General features: G+C 41.8%; 2 protein-coding genes across 2 annotated transcripts; both read right to left on the bottom strand.

The window, feature by feature from the left end:
* Positions 1 to 6,193: 6,193 nt before the first annotated feature.
* On the bottom strand, positions 6,194 to 12,781 carry odad1 (outer dynein arm docking complex subunit 1). Its single transcript, XM_069678991.1, has 14 exons — positions 12,715 to 12,781; positions 12,501 to 12,597; positions 12,223 to 12,412; positions 12,012 to 12,137; positions 11,758 to 11,871; positions 11,595 to 11,662; positions 11,319 to 11,506; positions 9,442 to 9,567; positions 9,134 to 9,216; positions 8,721 to 8,889; positions 7,722 to 7,885; positions 7,502 to 7,605; positions 6,341 to 6,431; positions 6,194 to 6,250 (listed from the first exon to the last, which is right to left on the bottom strand). The coding sequence occupies exons 1-14, from the start codon at positions 12,779 to 12,781 to the stop codon at positions 6,194 to 6,196; spliced, it is 1,644 nt and encodes a 547-aa protein (XP_069535092.1).
* A 2,046-nt stretch (positions 12,782 to 14,827) lies between these two features.
* On the bottom strand, positions 14,828 to 20,343 carry tas1r3 (taste receptor, type 1, member 3). The gene is made up of 8 exons (XM_069678921.1): positions 20,141 to 20,343; positions 19,755 to 20,055; positions 18,603 to 18,959; positions 18,100 to 18,522; positions 17,813 to 18,016; positions 17,573 to 17,693; positions 16,441 to 16,811; positions 14,828 to 15,447 (listed from the first exon to the last, which is right to left on the bottom strand). Exons 1-8 carry the CDS (start codon positions 20,341 to 20,343, stop codon positions 14,836 to 14,838), a joined length of 2,592 nt encoding a protein of 863 aa, XP_069535022.1. The 3' UTR covers positions 14,828 to 14,835.
* Between the last annotated feature and the right edge of the window lie 5,070 nt (positions 20,344 to 25,413).

Below are 25,413 nucleotides of genomic sequence, written 5' to 3'. Positions count from 1 at the left end.
CAGATATTATTGCTATCGATTACAGAGAACCCCAGCTTTGACTGACAGTGGCTTTTTCCAGGGGCGAACTGCTCCTTTAAGTCACTGCAGGAGCCAATAACAGGGTTCAACAGTTGAGAAAAAAAGCATCTTGCGCCCAAACAAATGATACATCAAATATATTTGAAATGAAAATATTCAACAACACTTTGCAGAAATCAAGTAAGAAAACAGGAGTTTGATTTATTTGCAGCAGTTATATGAAAATGTGTGAGAGTTTACAGACTCACATTATGTAAATCAGGCTCCTCTGTGGCGCCGTGCCAACAGATCCTGGTATCCTGCGGCTCTGGATACTGTTGTGGCTGACATGTCTCCTCAGTGTCGCATGGATTAGTCTGTAGGTGCTTTGAGGATTTGGAAAATGCCACTGCTAATGTTTTCCATTGCTGCAAGTCGTTTGGTTTCTCTTCACTCGGATTTAAAGTGTGTTTTCCACTACCTCAAGCTGGTTCAAAATGTGTGTTGGATTTACTCAAGGATGTGTGTTATCTCCCTGTTTGAGATAATCAAGTGCAGGATATCAAGGTGCAGCCAAACTGTTGTTCTCTTAACGATGGGTTATCAACTCTGCCGCTCCTGGCTTTGTGAGGCGCAGGAACCAAACTGAGGGGGAAGAAAGAGGTGGAGGTGTTGTGTGTAGATAGAGATGAGTGAGAGTACAATGCACCAGCTTAAGAAGTCTTTGTACTGGACTATAAAACTGAAAAATAAAGTGCACTTCTTTGCTCTTCTTCATCTTAAATTCGACCCTCGCCTAAAAGAAGTAACCAAAGATCATAGGGTGAAAACAAGCAGAGGAAATCTCTGGGAACACCAGAGGCCACACTGGATGTGGTCCCCATGGTGGTCTGCCCCTGGAGGCTTGGGAGAGGAGCCCAGAACAGACCTGGGAAATGCCGCTGGGACTTCATCTCCCAGATGGCATGGAAGCGCATGTTGGAGGTGTTAAGGAAAACAGGAGAGGAAAGAGGTCACCTTGGATACTGACTCTGAAAAGCTGCAGAATGGATGTATGGACAAATGTGCATATTACTTTATACATTAACAAAATGTGGCACTGGGATGTGGATTGAATGCAACATTTTGTTGATGTGATCAAATGTGGTCCAAGTGCATAGATGTATACAGTTTTTTTACAGTGACAGCAAAATATAAGATGTTTCAGATTGAAGTGGGAGGAAGTGCAACACATCCTCTCTTAGCAAGATATTTGCCTCTCCTCATTGAGAGGTACTTTAATACAGCATATGCATTATTAAAACCAGTAAAATACAATGTAAGCAGATGTACATAATATCTTTACTATCTATACTATCTATCCATCCATCCCTCTAGTACAGTGTTTTGTATGCACCTGCTGAATTGTTGCATCTTCATCACTGTATCCTCAGAGATAATTGATCACTTAAGATCTTAAAAAACCCTACGTTTGCTGTGAGATTTTATAGTGCTGATTTCTGGTTCATAACAGAAATAATGAAAACATACAGTGAAACAGCGAAAAACCGATACGCAGTTATCTAGATGCTGTAGAAACGCAAGTGTGTCAGTGATCAGATGGATGTTAGTGGAAGATTCATGCACAATTTGTTGTGGTATTATATGCTTAAACACAAAAAGGGATCATAATTAATCCAAAGTAATAATATCTGAGGACACTAATACAACAGACTATCTCCCAATGAGTACAACACAGTTTTTATAAAGAACAAACACTTGCAATAGTTTATCGTCTGTCCTGCAGACTTCAGCTGTCCTACCTAAATTTACTTCACCTCTTGGCTCCACCCTCGGGGGCTGTCTTGCCAGAGAAAAGTGGAAATTTCCAGTAATTCCTCCTGCTTTGCAAAAAAAGCTCCTCCTCCTTCTAGTTTCCCGCCTCTCACTCTTTACCTGCTTTCTTTTTACTGCTGCAGACCGGCCTGAAGACCTCATGGCCCTCTGCTGCTGAAACTTCTGCTGCTGCAAAAGACTTCACTGAGGACAAGGAGAATGTTTGCGGTTGCTCAAAGAGACAATTGTTTTTATGCTTCTGGCATCAACATTGGTCAATAAATCCATTCATACAATCACTTGTCTTTGATCCCTGCACTGTGGTGTTAAAGATTAGAGTGTTTAATCCCTGTTTGATTTGGATGGCAGCCAGATTAGTAATTAAAAGAACTTTCCTATCACAGATCTTCTTCCTTGTTCAACTCTTTCTTTGTTTACTTTTCGAGAGCTTATATTATCTTGTTACCCTCTGAATACCTATTAAGGGTTAAGCTATGTGTAGCGGTTACATTAGCTCTTGAATGATGAACAAGCGTTGGTTTGGGATCACAGAACAGATGGTGGATTTGCATTTCTATTTCTCAGGCTGATCTGATATTCTGGTGTGTGGTTGGTTTCAGAGATATCAAAGCTTTTCTACAACTGACACATCTGAGAAAAAAAAAATGGGATGTGAGCTTTCAGAGAGTTTAAAGAAGAGCAAGGTGTGGCTCAGATATGGAAAACAAGATGATATCTGTTAGCGTGTTTACAGCCTGAGAGGTCCAGACTATCTCTCGGCTGCATCTGCGGTTTTATAACTTCCTCTTAATTCAAGACCACAATATAACCGTGTACACATGAGCAGCACTCATGCTTGATAGAAAAACTACGAATGAAGCCACAAGACAGCTGGAGAGGAGAAGTTTGAGTGTGCGTGAGGCACACTGACCTTAGATTCATTGTGAAGCACCAACAAAGAGCCATCTGCACAGCAACCACAGCTGAGATGAGGGACTTACACACAGGGGGACCGAGGGGGGAGGGACACGGGGACCTGGAGAGTGTAAAACAGAGAAAAAAAAACTGTGATAAGGAAACATTTAAAAGGGGCTTGATCTGCTGGATCATGTCTGAAACATTGAAGCAGTCAGTGTGGATATCTCAGGGGTGTGTGCACAAAGAATACAAGGAGCCTAGCTGTATATGGATCTCTCCACTGCTGGTTAAGTGGAAGACAAGAGCTGCCGGCCTAATCACTCAAGAGCACATTTCCTGCCTCCTGCATGAAGAGATGAAGTCGACCGGAGCTGTTCGAGGCTAATGTTTAACCCTGGATTTTAAACATGCTTGGTATCTCAACCATTCAGCCAGCAGAAACATGCACGCTCTGCTTCAGACTGTGAATATAAATTGGTTTAAAAGGTGAAAAGGTTTTATTTAGGGCAACTGAAATCCTTTCCACATGCAATATGGGGCATTCCAGTGTGGTGAAACAAAGACAAAATGGTGTCAGGGACATCTGTAAAAATCACAAATGTTGCACAGGTAAGACATGAGAGTCAGGATTGCTTAGCAACAGCACTAAAAAATTCTTGCAGCCTGTGAGGTAGCAGAGAAACCGAGCCTGCTGCCACCATGTGGAGGACTGCAAGAACAAACTAGAGGTTAAACCAAGCGATGAAAATCATCAAAGGCTATATTCTCTAAGGCGTGTCTGTGCAGTAAGATGAAATAGCTGCAATTAGCTACAAGGTGTAAACCCCATAATTAAAGAGGGACTTAATAATAAAAGGAATACCTCTTTGCTTTCACAGCCCTGTTCGAAAATATGTCCAGTAATTTGATTGGCTGGAATACGCACCGGCTCTCATGGCGGGTGGTTGCTTAGCAACACTCATGGGAGGGTGGGATGTGGGTGGGAGGGTGTGAGTGTTCGGGGGGGGGGGGGGTTGGAGGTGGGGCTTTTCGTCGAGGGGATGGAGCGGTTTGGGTGCAGGCAGACTGACTGGGGAAATACCTGGCACTAATCCCAAATAAACAAACAAGAGAGAGAGAGAGAGAGAGAGAGAGAGAGAGAGAGAGAGAGAGAGAGAGAGAGAGACAGACAGAGAGAGAGAAACAGAAACAGAGAGAGGGGTATTTTCCAGATAACAGTCTAGTGTTCAGATAAAGGGAACAAAGCATTTTTAAAGTGCTTACACAGTTTGCAGAACCAGACGGGGGACAGGAAGTGGAGAACGTTACACTGAAAACTTTGTCCGCGGTGAGAGGAAAGTTAACAGGACCTTTCCAACACGTTATAAACTACCGGTTGCTTGAAACAAAATGCACTACAGCATTATTTTAGAAGTGATTCAAATGGAACTGGGAGAAAAACATATAACGGGCATATCCGGACCTGGGTTGTTACAGTTTTTAAGCTTTAACAGATTGATGAAGAACAGATGAAAAGGCCGCACACGGGGATAAGAGATACAGAAAAGTCTGTACCTGTTTTTGCATGTTTCAGCTTGCACCGTAGACTGCGTAGGTGTTTCCAAGCAACTGTTTGGATTACTTTTAATTAGGATGAGTTGAACTAAAACTCTGTATACAGAAGAAAGGAAAGTAAGGTCTAACATGGAGAGATTATGAGGTGTGATGCAAAAGTTGCAGTAGAAAATGTGGAAACTGTTTAGCAAAAAGGTGGAAAATGTGCTTATATGGAGAGGAGGGGGAAATAGGGACCGGGTTGGGTTTGGTGGGGGGTGTTGCTGCTGCTGGTAGGTGCAGCCTGCAGAAGGAGGTGGGCCTTGGTTGGAAATGGCTGGTGCGGGCGGTCTCTACAGGCAATGAGGACTCTTTGTCAGGAGTAGGAAATGAGGTTTCTGTTGTGATTAAAACGGAGGTTTCTATGGCAATGCAGAGAGCCGTGTGCACAGAGAATTTGTTGGGAGTGGAGGGGGCTAAGTGAGAGTAGAATTTCAAAGAAAGCAGCCTCCTCCATCTCATCTCCCTCCACTGCCGCCCGTCTGCTTCTCCACGGCGCTCTTTTATCTCTGATAATCTGTTTTCAGAGGCGCACAGTTGAGACTGCAGCTGGGATTATCCTGAGCAAACCGAGTCACCGGTCGATCACTTGCAAATGTTTACAGAGTAGCAGTTTCACTTCCTCAAATTGCTGCTGTCACAACCTCAACACACTTAACAGATTAAAACCACAAACTGCAGCTAGATAGCTGGATGATCAACATCACCTAACTGTGTCTCTCTCTTGTTTAGACAGGTGCTCTCAGTTGACTCATTCTCTTACTTGCACAGCCCAGGATAAAAAGAAAGTACGATGGCATCAGTGTGACCTTTAAACAGCTAAAGATAGTAACACGCTTTGTTAATTGTTCCACAGAGCTGTTAGTAAAAATATGTTTCTTAAAATAAGTTCTCTTTTGTGCAGAGGAAGTCGCACTCTGCAGCAGCGACTGCCGTCTTTACCCCGACACAGGCTCCCTCCAGGATGTTTGGATTATAGACGACATTTGAAACTCCTGAAGATGAAAGTGAAGTTTTTAATCCTTTCGCTTTACAAGCCGTAAAACTGTTCTAGAAAAAAAGCTGCTGATGTTACCAGTACACATTCTCCAGTTGAGCTACACTATGAAATAGATAATTGAGCATGAATAGGGACTAATGTTAATGATTGTGGTGTGCATGAACATGAAAGGTCATTTAGAGGACAGTTAATTTAAGCAAACACTGATTTTTATGACAGGAATTTAAATAAATGAGTTTAATTCCCTAAAATACAACTGAGAATAATTCACACTTATAAATTAAACTTATTATTATAAAAATGTGTTAAAAGTCAGTGGTTACAGTGAAGCACTAAAAGCCTCTCACCTCCTTTTTGGAACGCAGAATCAGAGTCTCAGCACGCCAATTACAATTACAAAAGCTTCTGCTGCCCCCAACCTTTCCTTTTGAGCATAGCAGCAAGCATCATGTAATGAACCTCTGCCAGCGAGGGGCGGCTGCACTCAGACCAGACTGCATAGTCAAAGCCAGATGGCAAGTCGCACTTCAAAAGGACAGCTGGTTACCAGAGTCTGAAAAGCATCTTTATAGCTCCAAACCCAATTAGTTCAAACCAAAATAATCAGGTGAAGATTTAATAAACAGGCCGGGCCAATGATTCCTCATAAAAGGTGACATGCACACAACATAATTAAGCTTTAAATGTTTACACGTGCAAGCTGCAGCATTTTAAAATGCCTGATCAACATGGTACCATTAGAAGTCATGGCTGCCATTGATCTATGTTACAGTAAACAATGAAAACATGCCTTGCAACAGCTCCCATTTTTAATGTGCACATGAACAACATCAGGTCAATGACTTCCAGCGAGCGCCACGTCTGCCGTCAAATCTTTGAGGCTTTGGTTGCTGCCTGCCGACCCGAACTCTCTTTCTGCAGGACCTATGAATCAAACCCAGAAAAGCAAATTAACATCAAAATGTTAATCCTGACATAAACTCAATCGCTTCCTTCTAGGAGGATTGAACTTACCCCTTTCATTATTTTTCTGCGAAGTTCCCCCTGTGATAGTGGCCGTTCTTCCTCATCAGTGACAGGAGACTCTTCTGCGTCATACTCCAAACTGAGGAGTCCAAATAACACAAACAAACTCATTATCCTGATGGTCAAAGTGATTCAATGTACACTACCAGTCAAAAGTTTGGACAGACTTTCCAATTCACTTGTATGAGAAAATGTGTCCAAACTTTTGACTGGTAGTGTATGCATAGATTACTATCATGAGAATTGGGTTTAAAACAGAGTTTGTTTTTTGCAGCTATTTTAGTCTAAAGACAAAAATGCTTATTATTTTTAGTCATTTTTACTCTTTAAACAGTAGTTTTAGTCTCATTTTAAAAACTTGGTCCAGTTTTAGTCAATAAAAAGTCATCGCATTTTATTCATTATTTTTAGTCAAAACGTTTTCTCTCTTTAATCTAATTTAACTACCCAAATAAAGGTTTAATCATCAATAAAGTGTCGTCTTTTCATTCATTATTTCCTGACGAAGTTCTCCATGGGTAATATGGATCCTCAGCTGAGGTTCTGTGTATATGGAAACTTCTGGAACGCAACGTTACGCATGTAAAGCTGCAGAACAAAGCTGTGCAGTCGCAGCAGCACATACTACACATTCCTCTCTTGGCTTATTTGCAGCAATTAGGTTTTACCGTAATTACTTTTATATATTTAACATCACTTTTCATATAAGACGGACAATAATCGCTCCTTTTTGTGCAGAAGAACAGGCGCCTTTTTCTGTGAGCGCGCACAGAGCCTGAAGCAGAAAGCCTGGGCTAACATAGAAAGTTCACAACCACCTTCGTGATACCTGTTCGTTTTGCGTGCGTTGTTGCCAAGCTGCCGCTTTGGGACATCACCACCTGTATGGCTGGGTCCGATTCAGGGGGATCTGCACGCCCCTCAATTTAACCAGTTACAGGAATGCATTGCTTGTATTTTGACAGACAGATTAGACGCTGTGGATTTTAAATGTCCGACAGCCCTCCACTAACATTTTAGTCCTGTCTCTATTTTTAGCTTTTCAACATCTCGTCTTCGTCATGGAAAAAAGGTAGTTGACAAACATTAATCGTCAGTTTCGATAACGAAATTAACACTGGTTTAAAATTGAACAAATAAAAGGCCCACCTGTCGATGACAGGCTGGATGCTGATATTCTGCTGAAGCAGTTCTGGATTTTGTCCCAGAAGAAATTTGGCCAGATCTTTAGGATTGTAGTCTTTTTCCAGATCCTGTAAGAGATACATACACAAAGACACATTATGAAACAGGGTAGTTATTAAAGAAAGTAATATATATAAAACAGGAATATGTTTGTAAGTAAAGGTAGGACAGAATCAGAGCTTACTTTAGAATTGAGGAAAGCTTGTATTGTGAGCAACTCATTAGTCTTCTGCTCTACCAGGCCCAGGTAGGACATGATGTTGTTGTCACTGATCCCTGAGGAGGAGCCCAGTTTATCCTCGATCACTGAGCGGTCACACTCTATTTTAGAGAAGATGCTGTTCACTCCTGTGAGAAACAAGAGTCAGGAGAACACTGAACTGCCTGTGCTTTCTTGTGTATGATAAATATATAGTCAGTGTGTTGAAGCTGTATAGTCACTTGGTGTGTGTAGACCATAGACTGTATAAAAAGATGGATGACATGACAGCTCCCTAAAAGTGAAGCCAAAACATTTTGGGCGCCCCCTGCTGACTGGCTGCAGTATAGGTCATAAAGCCCGCCTCCTCCATGTTAACAAGTGAGACATGGGTCAATCTATAAAATCAAAATACACGCCAAAGTGTTAATTTTTCTGACAAGTTTATTTTTAATTAGTTATTTGATGCTGTAAAAATGATGATTGACAGCTCTGTTGACAAATACGGCTCCTGCAGCGGATTAGCAGAGTGGAGGACACGGCGAGTGGAAACGTAACAAAAACAATCACTACAGTCATTGAAGTTTCCATACCTGTGAACGTTAACCTCAGACCGACACAAGAAGCTGTTCTGCTGTTAAACACGCCGGTGTGCGGGATCCTTGCTGTTTTTTCGGTAAGTTAAGTGTGTGTTTTGATTAGCGGAAGTGGTTACGGCGGCACCACCCGTCAATCTCTACTGCGCAGTCTCTGGCTCCAAGTGACGTCACCATCACAAGATGGCAGTGCCTATCACGGGGGCTATTTTGGCATCACTTTTGTACAATGGGAGCAGATGGAGAGGCGTCATCTATCTATATATACAGTCATTGGTGTAGACACACATGCACACCAGAAAAAGCAGACTTTCAAAGGGCTGTTATTCATTATATTTTCATGGGATGTTTTCTTGGAAACGTAATTTAATACAAATGACTTCCAAACCTGTTTTAATCTGGTCCAGGACTTTGCCTATGAAGCTGGCTCGGCTTTCATAGTCCTCAGCTTGGAACTCGATCTCCCTTTGGTTCTCCTCAATGACTCTCAGCAGAGAGTGATGATCCTGTTCCTGTTGCATACCTGCTTCTGCAAACTGCTCAATCTCTGTTTGTATCTGCAGATTCAAACATTAAAGAGTCACCAGATCAACATTTATCCTTACTGGATACTTGCTTTTAACAAAAATGACCTTCCTTACTAAAACATTTCTAAGAACATTTTGACATAAGCCTTTTAACTAGTTTTTACTTACTTTATACTGGTTGCTTATTATCTTAATGCACAGAAAATAAGTATATTGTACTTTTGCACTGAATAGGAGCAAATAGGGCACAGTCAAATAGAGAAAACTAACTCACCTGGCTGATTTGATCCCTCAGAGCCTCAGCCTCATTGTTTTGCTCGTTTACAAAATTGAAGTGTGCAAAGTTCCGGTCTTCAACTGCGCAGAGAAACAGCAAAACACAAGTAAGACACACTGATATCACATTTCTAAACAGACTTTTCTTAATGTCAAATAATAAGTAAAATATTTGTTTTTTTCATAGCACATGCTCAAACAGATCCTGTCATACATTGAGAAATGAATCCCAGAACCAAAAGGACTGTAAGAGGCATTATGGTGTAGATGGGTCTGAAATAGAGACTTTGTGTTGGTGAGTCTTACCCTGGATGAACCTGGTGACCAGCAGGTCCAGGTTGTCCTCCCCCGTCACAGCGCAGATCTTCTCAAACACCTCCTCCAGAGCGTCCAGAGACTCTTCCCCTGAGTCCATCCTCTTCTGCTCTGACACTGGGGCAAAACAAGCACCATTATAATCATATTAATATTATCAGAACCAACATTTTTTCATATATTTCCTCTTTGTCTGAACTTAAATGAACAGTGTAAAATCTGCACATCAGTGTTATACTGTAGTAGTTCCTATAGATTTCTTCCTTTTCAACAGTGCTGATTGACAGTTGCGGTAGTATAAAGAAAAGAAATATATGCCTTCTTAAAATTACTGTGAGGATTCTGGCGCCCCCTGTGGACAAAGTGGTGCTTTGTTGATCTTGTCCTTTACAGTGCTTTCCTATGAACTCCCTAATACAGGGGTCTCCAACCTTTTTTCATCTGAGAGCTACTTTAAATAACTAAAATTAAGGAGTGCACAGGAGCTACTTGCATTACATCCCTGGAATTGCTGGCGGCTCCCCATGTTGATTCTTTTGTCGACTGAAACGTTGGTACCGCAGATGAGGCATATCAAAAAAATATATAAAGATAGGCACACCAGGAAGCTCCCATAGAGGGTTTTATTCAGCACAAAGTGACGTTTCGAGCCAACATGCTCTTCCTCAGACTCAAAAGGATAAGTCATAAGTCTGAGGAAGAGCATGTTGGCTCTTTGTGCTGAATAAAACCCTCTACAGGAGCTTCCTGGTGTGCAGATCTTTATATATTTTTTTGATATACTTGATTGGTTTGGATCCAGAACACACTGGGGGATGTGTGAGTATGTATTCGATTTTTTCTGATGAGGCACGCACACTTGTCCTTCACATTCGTGAATAAAAACTTGCTTTCCCACTCCCCTTGGAAATAGCATGTGTTCTGCTTTTTCTTGGCGTGGCCACCTTCATTGTCCATCATAAATCTGGCTAAATGGGCTAATAGCACCGAACTCCTCACTTTAGCTCAACTAGCGTACAGCATCACTGACCCAACCTGTCGATGGAGGTTGCTGCACACGTTGACAAACTTGCCAGGAGCATCACCATTTTTTTATTGACAGCTGATAGGCCTATCCTATTATTTTGTATTGGAGGGGGTGGGACATCAGTGCATTTGATTGAATTGAAGAGGTAAGAGGCTTTCAAGTTGCATAATTATCATCTGATTTTTTGAACAGAGTCTGAGGACCTCTTGGTGAGCTACTAAAATCCAGGGTAGCTTGCGAGCTACCTGTTAGAGACCCCTGGTCTAATATAATTAATCTGGCCATCTAGACCTGGCAATAGGCATTGAAAATAACTATACAGAAATAGTTAATCTGTATACTGATGGTCTGGTTGGCTTTTGTAGGTCATAAAGAGTCATCAGTATTAAATTGAGTATGTTTCATAAGCACAGAAAAATATTATTGCCAAAATAGTATTACTGATGCATCTAAGGACATTAGATATTCATCGCAGATTTTGTAACTTAAATCAAACGATTTTGAGGATTTAGATTTTGAGGATTCATAAAATGGTCCCAATTGTTTATGTTAAAAGAAATTGAGATGTGTAATTTGTTACTGTACAACACTCAATTCAGAATGATAACATGCAACATAATCCCAAAACCATCTTCAATATGGCTTCAGTAGTTGTTAAATAATCTCCAAATCATTTAATAAGAGCCTTTACATTTGTGCTTCATGCGATTCTTCCTCAAGCCTGTGCTCATGGGATATATTTTAGGACATTGTGCCTGGCTGATGTGTATGAGATTCCCCACTGATTAAGTAATGAATAACCACTGCCAGTATTATCTTAAACACGATATCTGTGCCTTACATTGTTTGTGTCCCGTCTCCTGTCCGCCATCCTGCCCGCTCCTCTCGCTGCACTTAGTGGTCATAAACTCTTTCAGGCTACACTCGTGTGTGATAACCCTTTCCAGCTCCTTCATCTCAGCGTTGTACTGGGCGAGATCCTTCTCTGCCTTCTCCTTCATCATGGTCATCTTGGACAGAGCCTCCACCCTGAGGCAGAGAGCTTAATAAGTACGATATCCAAATGCAAAGATGACAAGGTCCTTATCAGGCTGTTTTTGTTTTTTTAGAGTCTGACCTGGCATCATAAGCAGCAGTAGACAAGCTGACAATTTCCCCAATCTTCTTGCGGATATCGTACAGTTCCTACAACACAAGAATCAGAGCAGAGACCTGTAAACACTTGAATTACAGGCAATATATAACAAACATAGCTGACATGTTATGGTGTGACCTCTGACCTTTTCCAGCCTGTTTTGTAGTTGCTCGAAACAGACACGCTCAATTTTAAGAATCTGCATCTCCTCTTTCAGGTGAATGATATTGTCTAGCTGCTCATTGAAGTGGGACGAGGCCTGGATGGGACAATGAAGGCACAAACTTTTGCATTTGCGAACATGTACAATCAACTTGCAGAGAACCTCTTCTACATGATACTATTTAAAGATCTGGCAGTTCTGTAGGTTTTTGTTTGGTCCTGTGCTTCAGCACTCACTCTTTCCAGCGTGAATTTTAAAGTGCGTATGGCCTCCTGTGATGGTTGAATATCGGATCTTTGTGCATCACTAACATTGACCTCCCCTTTTCGCAGCTCTGCCATCTTCGACTCCATGTTTGCTATCTGCCCACAGACACAAGACATACTATAAAATGTTGTTGGTGAGTTATAGATTTTAAGTAAAGATGAAGTGAAAAGGATGATTCACCTCTTTTTCTATCTCTTTTTGACACTGCTTCTCCTTCCCCAGCTCATCCTCCAGCATGTCCTTCTGCTCCAGCAAAGCACGAAGACTCTGGGCGTCCTCACTGTCCTGTTGTTGGCGAGATGAGCTCTTAAATGCACTAAGGTTTCGATGGAGTTCCTCCTGCTCCTTCAGCAGCTTTTCCATCTCCAGCCTTCATCCGATCACATAAACAGCCCATCACTCAAATTAAAACACACACACACACCTGACTATTAGATGTAGTTGTCGTGCTTTCTTACTCCTGTTTGCGGATCTGCTCCTTTGCTTGAAGGTTGTAGGCCTGTCGACCTCCTTCCATGATTTTGAACTGTCTCTGCAGTTTGGCCATCTCAGATTCTATTTAAAAACATCATATGCACATTATAGCTGTATCAACCATGCTACTTGCAAAATAACAACCCTGAGAGAGCATCAAGATCTTGTAGTTCATAACTGTAAGATATCCAGCATTACCTGTTCCATCAATATCCATTTCACTGGTGTCTGAGCGGGCACTCACGGCAGATCTTCCTCGAGGCATGGCTCCACTGGACTTCGATAGACAGAACAAAATTGTGTAAATTGATTGTTTGTAGAAAATATTGAAGCTGTAAGAGCAAAAATTAATTTAAAAGACACCTGGATATTTAGTCTCAAATTCAGCTTTTCAAACCTGAGAATATTTGTTTTTTTCAGTGATTGAATAGAGTAGGACTTAATAAATGAAACGAAATATGCATACTAACCCATATTGATTTTTAAAGTGGGAGTGTACTTGAGGATACTATATATTAATAAATATATTAGTTTTATTTTTATCCCACATAATTTATTTATTAATTGCCTTTAAAAGCACATAGTTTAAGGTCATTTGATTGTTACATTGTGTATGACGTTACATCTTATGGCACAAAATAAAAAAATCAACGTTTCTTTTATTTTCAAAAATGGAGGTTAAATTAAATACCACAGAAAATCATAAGCCAGTACATCTATACATGCTTTTTGGTTGGTTTTTTTTGCCCCTCCATTCTCAAGCTTCCCCTCCCTCCCCATTTGACACATGGGTACAACAATTAGGAATACTAATGACATCAATAGTGAGAATATGAATAAAATAAAGATTTTAAATTCATTTTTAAAAAGCTGAAAAAACAAAACAAAGAACAGAAGGGAAAAAACTAAACAACAAACAAAACAAAAATTAAAAAATTAACATTTCTCACTCATCTTCACATGTGCACTTCTGCAGGTTATCACTAACCTGCATAAGCTAACCGGTCGTTAAAACTTTCAACAGTGTCCATTAAGCTAACTTAGTACCTAGCTAAACCAAACAGAGTAGCAATGGTTCTTGCTAGCTAGCTGTTATGCTGAAGTATGAAGCTTATATAAAGTTAGCTAACAAATTAAAGGTTCTAAAAAATTGTCGGCTGCTTACGACATATAAAAGTTTAAACTCACCAGCTGAAAGTTTAAAAGGTTGAAACCCGGTGAATAACCTCCCAGGACGCACAGCAGGCTCACAACAGCTTAGTTGTTGGAAACCGTTGCTAGGTATGAATGGGCCACAAATCCCCGAGTAAAGCCTGTCAGGCAGCAGTCATGCTTACGGTCAGGTTGAGGTGTAATTTTAGGCTTTAGATCATTTTTAGGTAATTTTAGACTTTGGGCTTGAATCTGCCAATTATAGGGATTTATAAATAGAATCTCTGGAGAGTAAGAGAGCTTGACACGGTTGAAGGCATAAACTGTAGCTCTGATTGTGGCCAAAGTAACCCGGATGACACCACGAGGTCGCACAGCTGCTACCTTTGCTGCACAGGTAGGGGACTAGAGAAGATACGGTTAAGTTGAGAAAATGTCCCACTTTTAATAAACTTTGAGCACAATTACTCATGCAACGTGTGGCTTCTAGTGTTAGAAACAATCGTTAACTCTCTTAGATTGTATTTTGGGTAGTTTTCCCGTCATGTTTTTATCTGCAAGGTACACAAGTAATGTTGTATCGGTAAGTTGTATAGTGGATTGAAAGGAAGGATATGGCAACCACTTTGATAAGTAATTTAGTCACTTTTATTAGTCAAAGGACTCAACAGTAGTCCACTTTGACCAGCTACAATTAAAAATGCTGGTAACATCCATACAATATCCATATTAACAGACCAATGCTAAATTTTACATCTTAAAACGAGAATAGGGACCATCTGCAAATGGTACTTAAAACATACGACATCTTCACCGCTGATTAACAACAATAAAACGTTTAAGATGAATAACCACGACTACAATAATGAGTTGTAGACTTTTATTATAATGAAAATATACAGAATGTAAATGTACTGTTTCTATACTTTGTACATGATTAATGTATGCTTCTTATATTTTGTATGGTTATAGATTCATATCACATTATAGGTCAACTTATTATAGTCTAATGCACAAGATGTTTCATTACTGTTACTATAGGCCTATGCTAGTTAACTATTAAACTATTTAACCACACACATTATTTGTTCATATTAAGTTTTACAATAATAATGGCAAAAATTCCTAAAGATTCTTTCATTTACGTTTTTATCCATGATCTGCATTTTAATCTGCTGTTGTCTGTGAAGGTTCTGACTCTGGATTTGGCTGTGGTTCTTCCTGAGCTGGCATTGGTGGGACGCCCTCCAGGAAGGTACAGAAGTGCTCTGCTTTGTTGAGTTCAGGTTTTCTAAACAGAAAGTGGCACTTTGGGAAGTAGTAGGCTGCCACCAGTCCGAAGTTGCTTGCCAGAGTGAAAGACACATGCACAATAGACTTATTCTTGTCAACCAAGCCTATGTAGATGGGAATAAAGGTCACCCAAAACACACAGTAGATCAGGGAGGAAAAGGTGATGTCCCTGGCCAGGTTGTACTGATGAGGAGGCTTTGATGCCATGAAGGTGCACATGAACGATGCAAGGGCTAGTGCACAGTTAAACCCTTGCATTATTGCCAGTCCACCCAAAGGGTCCACTGGACATACCAGAAAGTCTCTCACAAAGTTTATTGTCATGCTTGCCAGATGGTCAGTCAGAGAGGGCCCCGCCGTGGTGAACCAGCCACAGATACCCGCCTGCATAGCACAGCAGAGCAGCAGAAACAGCCAACTTCCAGGGCCTCTGAGTATATCCAGGTGAGAGGCAGCCATCTCTGGGAACTCTGACACGTAGAATATCTGTTTGAAAAGAGGTGATTACAACATGTGCTCTTTCATTTGTCCTGTATCAATCATATTGCATTTTCTTTCATTTGTTTTCTCTTCTGTAAACCGCTGATCTGATACTGTCGGCTGCATGCGTAGGTACAGAACGGTGGTAAGGATAATAACATAGTGCCGAAGGAGAGGCATCTGGTGTCAAGTTAAAGCAGTGAAAATATTTAAAATGACAAATAAACTGCTTTTTTTAAAATTATTATTAATTTTTAAGTAAGTAAAGTATGTATACAGCAGTACATAGTCTAGCTTCCGTGTTGGTACTCCTGCCAGCTTCTCTAAACAGGGGCTCTGATGACTGCCATCATCTGTACGTAGTACAATCACTATTGATAAGAACCTTATATGACCTGACTTCAAAAAACCTGAACTATCCCTTTATGCAATATCAAACAAGAGGGAGTGCTGTTGTGCTGTTATCAACACGGCTTTAATTCATGGAAGATATACGTATCCGTGCTGATATTCAGTATAACAGCACCACCTTGAGTGTGATATTGACTTTATACAGGGCTACAAGCGCTATATATTAATAAACAGTGATAAGCAACAACATATTGTTATTTTGATGTTTATTTAATCTTTAATTTACCTCCACCAACACAACTAGTTCTGCAACTTGACTGGAACTAGACCGGACCCAAACATTTCCCTGCACTCTTGTGTCTTTACATTTATCTGTCTGTTTCCATTTAAACCAGTGAAATAAGCATCTGTTTACAGTTACTCTGTTGGCCTGTGTGATTCTGATGTATTAGGTTGATCAATCTGGAGAAAGACTTTTGCTGTAACTGTATTCAGATTACCTGAAGCAGATTGATACACAAAGTTAAAAGTCCCAGTTCTGTTGTCCTCTATATCAGCACTCATGTAATGCCTCCTGTCAAGTCAGATAACTTTCTTGTAACCAACTGTTGTATAAAAAAAATATATATCTAACTGTCATTTCTTCACCTGTAGTGAGATGAACATGATGATGGAGAGGGCCCCTGTTTGGAAGATGCAGATGAGCGGCAGCTGAAGACGACACACCACGTCATCAGGCTGCCCCAGGAAGAGCAGCAGACTGAAGCAAGCTCCCATCAGGCTTAGCAGAGCCACAAAACTCATGACTCCCCCCGAGGCTTTCACCATCAGAGTCCCCCGGTGTTTCAGGAACACTACTCCCACTGAACCTTGACACACCAGCAGCAGCACCCCGGCCAGCATCATCATCAGAGCCTCCGTGGAGTCCCAGGATAAGATGTCAAAGGTGGGTAAAGTGCAGTTTGTGCTGCGGACCAGAGACCACTGACCCTTAGGACACCTTGTGCACTGGATGTCCTCTAGGATTTAGAAAGCACAGGAGGAAATTTAAAGTGATTAAGAAGCACAACATCTAGATATCAAATCAAGCTATTTATAAGTGAGTAACCCTTATCTTACCAACATATTGAGCACACACAGATTACCAAGCTAAAATAAACTACTCTGTCCATCCATTTTTCTTTACCGCTTATCCTGTTCAGGGTCCCGGGGGGCTGGAGCAAATCTCAGCTGTTATTGGGTGAGAGGCGGGGTTACACCCTGGACTGACACAGGGCTGACACATAGAGACAGACAACCTTTCACACTCACATTCACACCTACGGGCAATTAAGAGTCACCGATTAACCTAACAAGCGTGTCTTTGGACTGTGGGAAGAAGCCGGAGTACCTGGAAGGAACCCATGCATGCACGGGGAGAACATGCAAACTCCACACAGAAAGGCCCCCTTCGTCAGAGCCGGGGTGGAACTAGGAACCGTCTTGCTGTGAGGCAACAGCGCTAACCACTGCAACACCGTGCAGCCCTAAACCAGTCTAAGAAAAAACTATAAGGGATGGATTGATATTGTAGAAAAAAAATATTTATTTGCTGTCTTGCAGAAAGTCAGTTGAGAAGAAAGCATGCTTAAGAATATTAAGATAAATGTACGCCAATAGATCTGCCTAAATCATACACACTCCGCAAACTCTCAGCAAGAAAGCCAAAAACCTTTTCTCCAAAATGTCGCTCTATTCCTTGAATTAGGGTCAAGTATCTGTGTAAAGGCAACCACATTACCCTCATTTGCCTGGTAGGTGCCTGGCTGACAGTCGATGCAATCAAAGCAGCAGGAGTGGAAACCTTTGACTCTGCGGACCTGTCCTTTCTCACAGGCTGCTGAACAGGTGGACAGAGGAACCTGCAGAAGTCGATCACAGTTACAGATGCAACATTTCAGGAACCCAGACTGAATTATGGATTAGTTTGAATATAATTGCAAAGCTTCTAAAGAGCATTCATTTAAACGGTTCAAATTACCTCTGAGTTTGGAGTGTGCCATTTGAAGAGGGACTTGTTGATGGACAGCTTCTTATAAAAGCTTCCAACAATCTTGAATTCTAAACCTGAGTCTTTCCAGACCCACTGGAGCAAATCGTATCCAATGTTTGGGTTGCCATTACTGTCAAATACTATATTTGTGCCATTTATTTCTACGGACGTCCTCCTCAAAACCTCCAGTAGCTGCAAAAGAAGAACTTATTCATTGATTTTCTCAAATTAATGATATAGTCTGTAGCCTGTATAAATACAAAACAACAAATCACCTTCCAGGGATAGATTTTGGTGTCCGCTCCCGTCATGCAGGAAGTTGAATTGCATTCCAGCAGGTTGTGCAGTGCCTGTGTCGCACTGTAGATGGCAGCATACACACCGAAAGCTGAGCGCTTCACTACAGGATCCTCCACCAGGCTGATGTTAGCAGGTGACAAGCTCCAGCAGAGTGGGCAGGGGTTGTCAGGATTGCCAGGCTTTGGTGGCGGTGTTGGAGGAGGGGTCCTCGCTCTCTCCTCGCTCAGTTTGGTGAAGAGCTTCTGCGTGTAGGGAGTCAGCAGGTCCAGGGTCTGCGTATCGTCAGTGAATCCAATGATCGTACCGACTGATTGGATGTTTGGGAGCGAAGTCAGCAGATAATGGATCGCCCAGCTTGTGCTGGCGATCCACACGCCTGTCACATTCCTCCTGATCACCTGGAGTAGATTGGATTGTTGGTGCTTAATAGAACCACATCTAATTTATCTGCTGTACCAAAACTCTCTGCATCACTCACCTCTTTAAAAAAGACCTCAGCTGCCTCTGGGAGTGAAAACAGCACCACCACTCCGGTGTTTGTTGCTATGATATTATCGATGATTGTTTTGACTGCTGGTTCGGGGTCGGTGTACACCGGAATCAGGCCCTGATAGGCCACACACACTGACTTATTTTCTGCTATTTTGGAGAATTCCTGCACTCCTCCTTGTCCGTACTCCTCCTCGCTGCCCACGATGGCCACCCAGTTCCACTTGAACTCCTTCAGCAGAAGCACAATGACTTCCACCTGCCATTTGTCACTGGGCACCGTGCGGAAGAAGGACGGGTAGAGGAGCTTGTTGCTGAATTTGTCGCTTGTTGCACCGAAGCTAATCTGTAGGGACAGAGTCAGAAGGAATTGTCCTGGTGTTTTTGCTGCATATCAGTAAACAGAGAAATGGAATAAAAGATAGGAAGCAAAGTAAATAGCAGTACTACTACTGTCGAGAAGCTATAATAAAAATATTATATAAAAGAGAAGAGAAGAGTCATATTCAGGACACAACATTTAACATCCCTGCTTATCATTGACACATAAGGTCATGTAAATGTACATGTAAATTTTGCAGGGTTGCAGGTGAGCAGCTGCTTTTAATGTAATTATCCATCCACTCATTATGTAAACCGCTTATCCTGTTCAGGGTCGCGTGGGGGCTGGAGCCTATCCCAGCTTTGATTGGACAAGAGGTGGGGCACACCCTGGACTGATCGGTCAATCACAGAGCTGACACACAGAAACAGACAAGCTTTCACGCTCACATTCACACCTACGGGCAATTTAGAGTAAACCTAACGAGCATGTCTTTGGACTGTAGGAGGAAGCCGGAGTACCAGGAGGGAATCCACGCATGCACTGGGAGAACATACAAATTCTGCACCACCATGTAGCCCTCAATGTAATAAAATTGGAAAAACTTAAACAGCCAAAACAATTGACAACATCATTGACAATAATGAATGAAAATAATCTCACTTTTATGTGACACAAAAGAGATGCGAGTCAGCTTCTTGTGGAACACCATAGAGCCAAATGTTAAGCTTTATTTTTAGGATTTACCTTCAACTTAGGTGTTTATTTTTTGTTAGAGAAAATGTAAAATCAGCTAATCAACTAATTTTGTAACCAAACCTGCGGCATCAGAAAGAATCCCAGCAGCTTTCCAATCACCGACACCATCTCCGAGCTGTACGGACCGATCACGGCAGATATGCTGGTCTCGTAGTCCGTGTAGTTACACTCCACGGATAACGCGTTGGTCGATTTTTCAGTGAGGAAAGAGATGACGGGCTTCACCACGACGGCAGATTGTCTGCACGTGTCGTAGATGTTGTAACCCAACTTGAGGCCGGGGAGAAGAAGTTGATTTGCGTTGATTTCATCCACTGCGTATTTCATGACTAGAGCGAGGCCCAGTCCAAAATTATTTACACTGTGGAGCCAGGGCAGAGAAAACAGAGGAGATTTCTGAGTAAGACTATGCAAACATTTAAGTGCAGACATGCTCATTTTATTACCTTTCACAGCTGATGTTGTTGGGCTCCCTCCTCTGGCTGAGGTTGCTGGTGAGATCGTTGATTGGAAAAAGCCCCCCGAGCATAATGTCCCCCGGCGAACTGAAGATATTTGTTGAAATGTTGTTGAACCATTCCGGTGTAGTCGCACTGTGACTCAGCCTGAACGTCCAACACAGAAACAGCAGAGCCGAATGTGCAGCCATGATGCACGTAAGCCGCAGATGGAAGGTGGAATAAAAAGAACAGCATTCATAAGTGTCAGTGCGACAGGAGCTGTTGTTGTATGCAAAGTCACACAAAATGTTGGTGTAAAGTGGCCCCTCCTCCCCCCCGGCCACCTGAAGGTGTAATATCAAGTAACAGCAAATCATGTGAAATGGCCCTTTAAATGCTGACCTGCATTTGCATTTGTGGCATGAAGAAAAAAACAGTAGTATTTGCACTAATAGTATGATTTGGTTTAAATTGATAGAACTTTTATTTTGAAGGAACTGTGATGGGTGCATCTCATTTGATACAAGGCTTGAGGGAAAAACTCACTTTCTCCCCGCATGCTTGTGTGTGTGTTAGAGTGTGTTAGTGTGTGTGTGTGCTGTGCAGGTTGGGTTCATCTTTCCGGAGCATTTTCCTGACATTTGCTTGTGGTTTGCTCTTTGATTCTCTTCGGTGTAACTTTCTGTCAGGCTGTTGAGCACATAAGCCGAGCGAATTCCTCTTCGCCAGCTTGTCCTGAGTTGTTTTTACAGGTAAACCTCACATTTATCGCTTTGCAAATGTTAGTTTTTGTGGGTGGATCATCGTATCATCCTAGTAAAGATTACACAACATTAATCAGTCACTTGAACTTGTTCGCTGTTGTACAAAAAACAGTGGTAAGTAGTATGGAGCTAGATGCTTCTAATGTTAACAATGACATACATGTTCTGTGTATATTATCTTTTTAATCTAAAGTTTTCATGTTGTTGTTGCCGTGTTTAAACTTCCCCTCAGTGTTAGTGTGCATGTAAATTTGCATGCAAAACCAGCCCTGGATGTTTGTCATCCATTCCAGCTAATTGACATATTTCCTCCCGAGATATTTGCATAAACCTTCTTTTTAACTCCTTTTTAATTGATCTGTTTAAACAAGTATTGGACTAACACTAACGTTGATATGTTTATGTAAAACTTGTTGCTGCTACATAGGCTCAGGCTGTCAAAGCTCTTGGTCACTGTTTGAGGTTTTACTGTCCTCTAAAGCACTCTGAACTCCTATAACTAGAAACTGGACGATAGCTAAACTTGACTGAAGGCATACAAACACGAGGGCAGCTTATCAATTAATAATTGGGCCACTGACAATCTTACTAAGATAAGATAAGATAAGATAATCCTTTATTCATCCTACAATGGGGACATTTACAATGTTACAGCAGCAAAGTGGATAGTGCAACATTACAATAAAGGGCATGTAAAAAATAAGTAAGTAAATAAGTGTATCCTAAAAAAATATGTACAGACTAATAAGTAAAGAAGTATTGCACATTAATAAATAAAAATAAGTATTGCACATGTAGATAATGGAGAGTTGCAGCACTCTTTACTGTTGATTATAGAGTCTGACTACGGCAGGAAGAAAAGATACCTGCGGTCTCTCCGTGAGACACCGTGGGTGAAGGACCCTGTCACTGAACGAGCTTCCCAGTGTTGTTGGTGTCTCCTGCAAGGGGCGGGACGTGTTGTCCATCAGAGACGACAGCTTGGCCATCAATCTCCTGTCAACCACCACCTCCACGGAGTCAAGAGGGCAACCCAGGACAGAGCTAGCCTTCTGCACCTGTTTAGTCTATTCCAGTCAGCAGCAGAGATCCTGGAAAGTAAAAGGAAGTAAAATGACATAAAGCCATACCTCAACACCACACCTTGTATCCATCCTTCTACCCAGTTCCCTATTGAATAAAAAACCCAATAGGGTCACATTTTTGGAAAAGAAAACAGTTTAATTATCATTGATTTTGTCATGAACTTTTCATTCATAAAGTCTTGATTGGCACAAACATCACCTGCGTATTACATGAATGAATTAAGACTTCACCATGGACCTATTACCACACCTGTTAGATCACTTTGAATGTAAATGTTGCAGGCTTGAGGATGGGATCTATTTTTGAAGTGTTGCACAACTATTCAGGTGAATTACGGCACAGATTAAATCTCGAGCGGAAAGGGGAAACAAAAGGAGGTAATTATCGTACTGTTATTCTACAAGGAAGAGCTGAGCATTTGTCTCTTTGATGTCTGTGTGCTCACTATCACGCAAACTCCCAGACAGAGTGAATGGATGTCCCCAGATGGGCGTGAACACAAGATTCTACTTTGATTAATAAGTTAAGAATTAGTTGCGAAACCAGAAGGGGAAAGCCGCAGTGCAAGAACAATTACAATGCACACCTTACAACCACTTACAGTGTTGTCATTCATTAATGACTGAGTCTCTGGCTAATATTTTACACTGAACAACACACTTATTCAGAGAAACCTTCACTGTTGCAGGTTCCCTGAACTATACATGATTACAGCTGTTTTCTTTCTAGTACTTATCTTTGTGGCGTACGGGTCTGATCTGAGGACGCATCAGATACAGGAAGGGTTTGTTCAGGGACATAAAGGACGTATTCTGTCGCCTATCTTGTTAGTCATCTTGACGCAAGAAGCCCGTTGATGAAATTCAATGTTTTTCTTTCGTACGGTCCGTCAGCTCGATCCACCTACAGTGCACGCCTTTACAGCAAGCCAGCATTAAAAGATTCACGCCCTTTGTGAACAGTTTGAATCACTTTAGGTGCAGAAACATTAAGAATTAGCTTACATGTCTGTGGCTGGATCTCAGCTGTGATCAGAGGCGTAATGTTGGTGCCCTGTTCTCTGATGCAGACGCTGGATTCAGATTAACATCTTGTTTATGTTTGAGCAGATTTCCTCCTCGAGCGTGAATTCACCTTTTGCCTTGTTTTGTGTTGCAGCTGCAGAAAGCTGTCGTAGAAGATTTGCGCCCTGCGTCATCACACAGCTATTGAATAGTTTTTACAGTGGTTTAACATGCTTAACTAGCACATGGAGAATCATGGTCATAAAGTAACCTTGCTCTTGTTTGTTCAGGTCAGTGAATGCATGATCTTGATGTTATTGTTTATAGCTAGTTATATTGTCTTCTGCATGTTAAAACTCACTGTGCAGGATAATTTCAAAATTTCTATGTGAATATTTTTGGTTTTATTTGTTCGGGGTTTTTTTATGTTACTGTCAACTGTGTTAGCTGTTAACAGTGTGGTTATTGAAGAGAGTACATAAGAGTTAAACATCATCATTATTATTTTCCATATGGTTCTTTTACTATAGTTGACCCATTCTCTAACAAGAGTTAGTTTACAAAAGGCTCTATTTTATCAAATTCTGGTGCCCGCGTTACCCACAATTCAATTTGACCACCAACAGATTGGTCGTATAGATTCAGGTGTGTTATGCTAGTAGCGGCTAACGTAGCCGGGAGCTGCCAGCCTCAAGGACGTGAGATCTTGTTTTTAACTCTCATATTTGTAGTCTTAAGCCCAAACTGACGCTGACTCGAGTGACATCACTTGAGGTGATTTAACAGACCTCACCCAACCCTCTCTGGAGGGAGTAGAACACCTTTTTTCAGATCCCAAGATGATGTTTTCAAATGTCCTGATTAATTAATTATCAGTTGCTAATATCATTTTTTTTTCAATGGAGTATTTAAATAATAATATTGCAGCCCTTATATAGATTAAAAAACATGCCTTGAATTGATTCCACAAGAGAAAAGTCAGATAATAGTTTTCCATAATTTGTGTGAACTTGCCCTTTAAAAATTGGCCCCTCATCTTCATTCAGTCCCCCGGCGCTGTCGGCTAAACACTTACAGTCTGTGTTAATTTTATTCACCTTTATTAACCCTGGTGCATACATTTTAGCACTTCCCAGGTGGACATTTACGTATGTCTGCCACTAGATGTCAGATGTGTGCATTTTATCCTCTCCACCTCCTGAACTCACACAGCCTGCTGTGCCTGCAGGGCTGCTGAAATCTGCCACTTTTCTTGTACATACAGAGTGAGAATATTTATGTTTTCGGGGAGCTGCAGGCCTGAGGTGAGAAAACTCAGAACAAGACTTATTGTGTCGCCGATGATGGAGCGTAGGTGGAGCTTTACACAGCTGTGTGGGCAGCAGGCACATTGTGTAGCAAAGGGCTGTTTGAACAACTGATAACAGAGGGGAGTCAACCTGCGTACATGCTGGAAGGATTTTCTCAGTCCTAATGTTTTGGTTCAGATGTGAAGAAACATGTTTTTTCCTGTAATCCTGACACTGTTTTTCTCGTGTCTGTCAGTAGATTTCCGTGGGTTTAGCCTTATGACCTGCACAGGAGGTGCAACACTGTTGCACAACACCTCTCAGGCTGAGAAAACATTGACGTTCTTTGCATTGAGGGAACACAATATACCTGTGAAAAAAAAGATATTCGCGCATGTAAGGGTGCCATAATGTTCTGGGGTTAGCAAACATAATAAGCTTCCCGTTTCTCTTCAGTCCCGAACGCTGTTGCAAAACACAGTGTGAGCCACATCCCCTCCCTGAGAGAGACCCAGGAATACCACCCTCTCTCCCCTTGCTTCCTCTTGCCCTCCTCCCCTCCCCCCCTTGTGCCTGCAGAGTGGCCGGATCAGCCGCACTCTCTAATCTCCATCTCTGGCCTTCGAAACACTGGGCCCGTTGTTGACACGCTGGCCTCATACCCCACAGGGGCTGACAAATTATTAGCCAGCCTCTGTGTGCAGAGTGAGGACAGCCAGCTTAGCCAGGCCGCAGAATACTAAACTGTGCTGCTGGAGATATGAAGCCATCTGTCCTGATCAGAACTGTGGCAACGATGCTGAGGGAAATAATGTGGGAAAGACGAGATCCTGTTGCACCATGGCGGCGTGGGCGGCCGGTCAAGTTTGAACCAGCTGTGCTGGTGTAAAAACGCACAGTAAAGAAAATCATGCATAAAAGTTTGTGTGTGTTGTTACAGCCTGAACACGTGCACTAGGGAGGTGTTTTTAGCTCACCTTAAAGGGTTAAATGAAGGATACATCCTCCCCCCTTCCAGCAGTAAAACTTGTTCTTCTTCGTGTCTTCAGCCTGCGTGTGTGTGTGTGTGTGTGTGCGGCTCACAAGTGTGTTGCAACATGTATTTGTACATAGATTCACATGTGCAGGGATATATA

This window comes from Semicossyphus pulcher, unplaced genomic scaffold (assembly GCF_022749685.1).
Source record: "Semicossyphus pulcher isolate SPU_LCO1_2020_fin unplaced genomic scaffold, fSemPul1.0.p SCAF_3, whole genome shotgun sequence".
In the NCBI taxonomy this organism is placed as follows: domain Eukaryota; kingdom Metazoa; phylum Chordata; class Actinopteri; order Labriformes; family Labridae; genus Semicossyphus; species Semicossyphus pulcher.
This window is presented reverse-complemented; position numbering and strand designations above follow the sequence as displayed.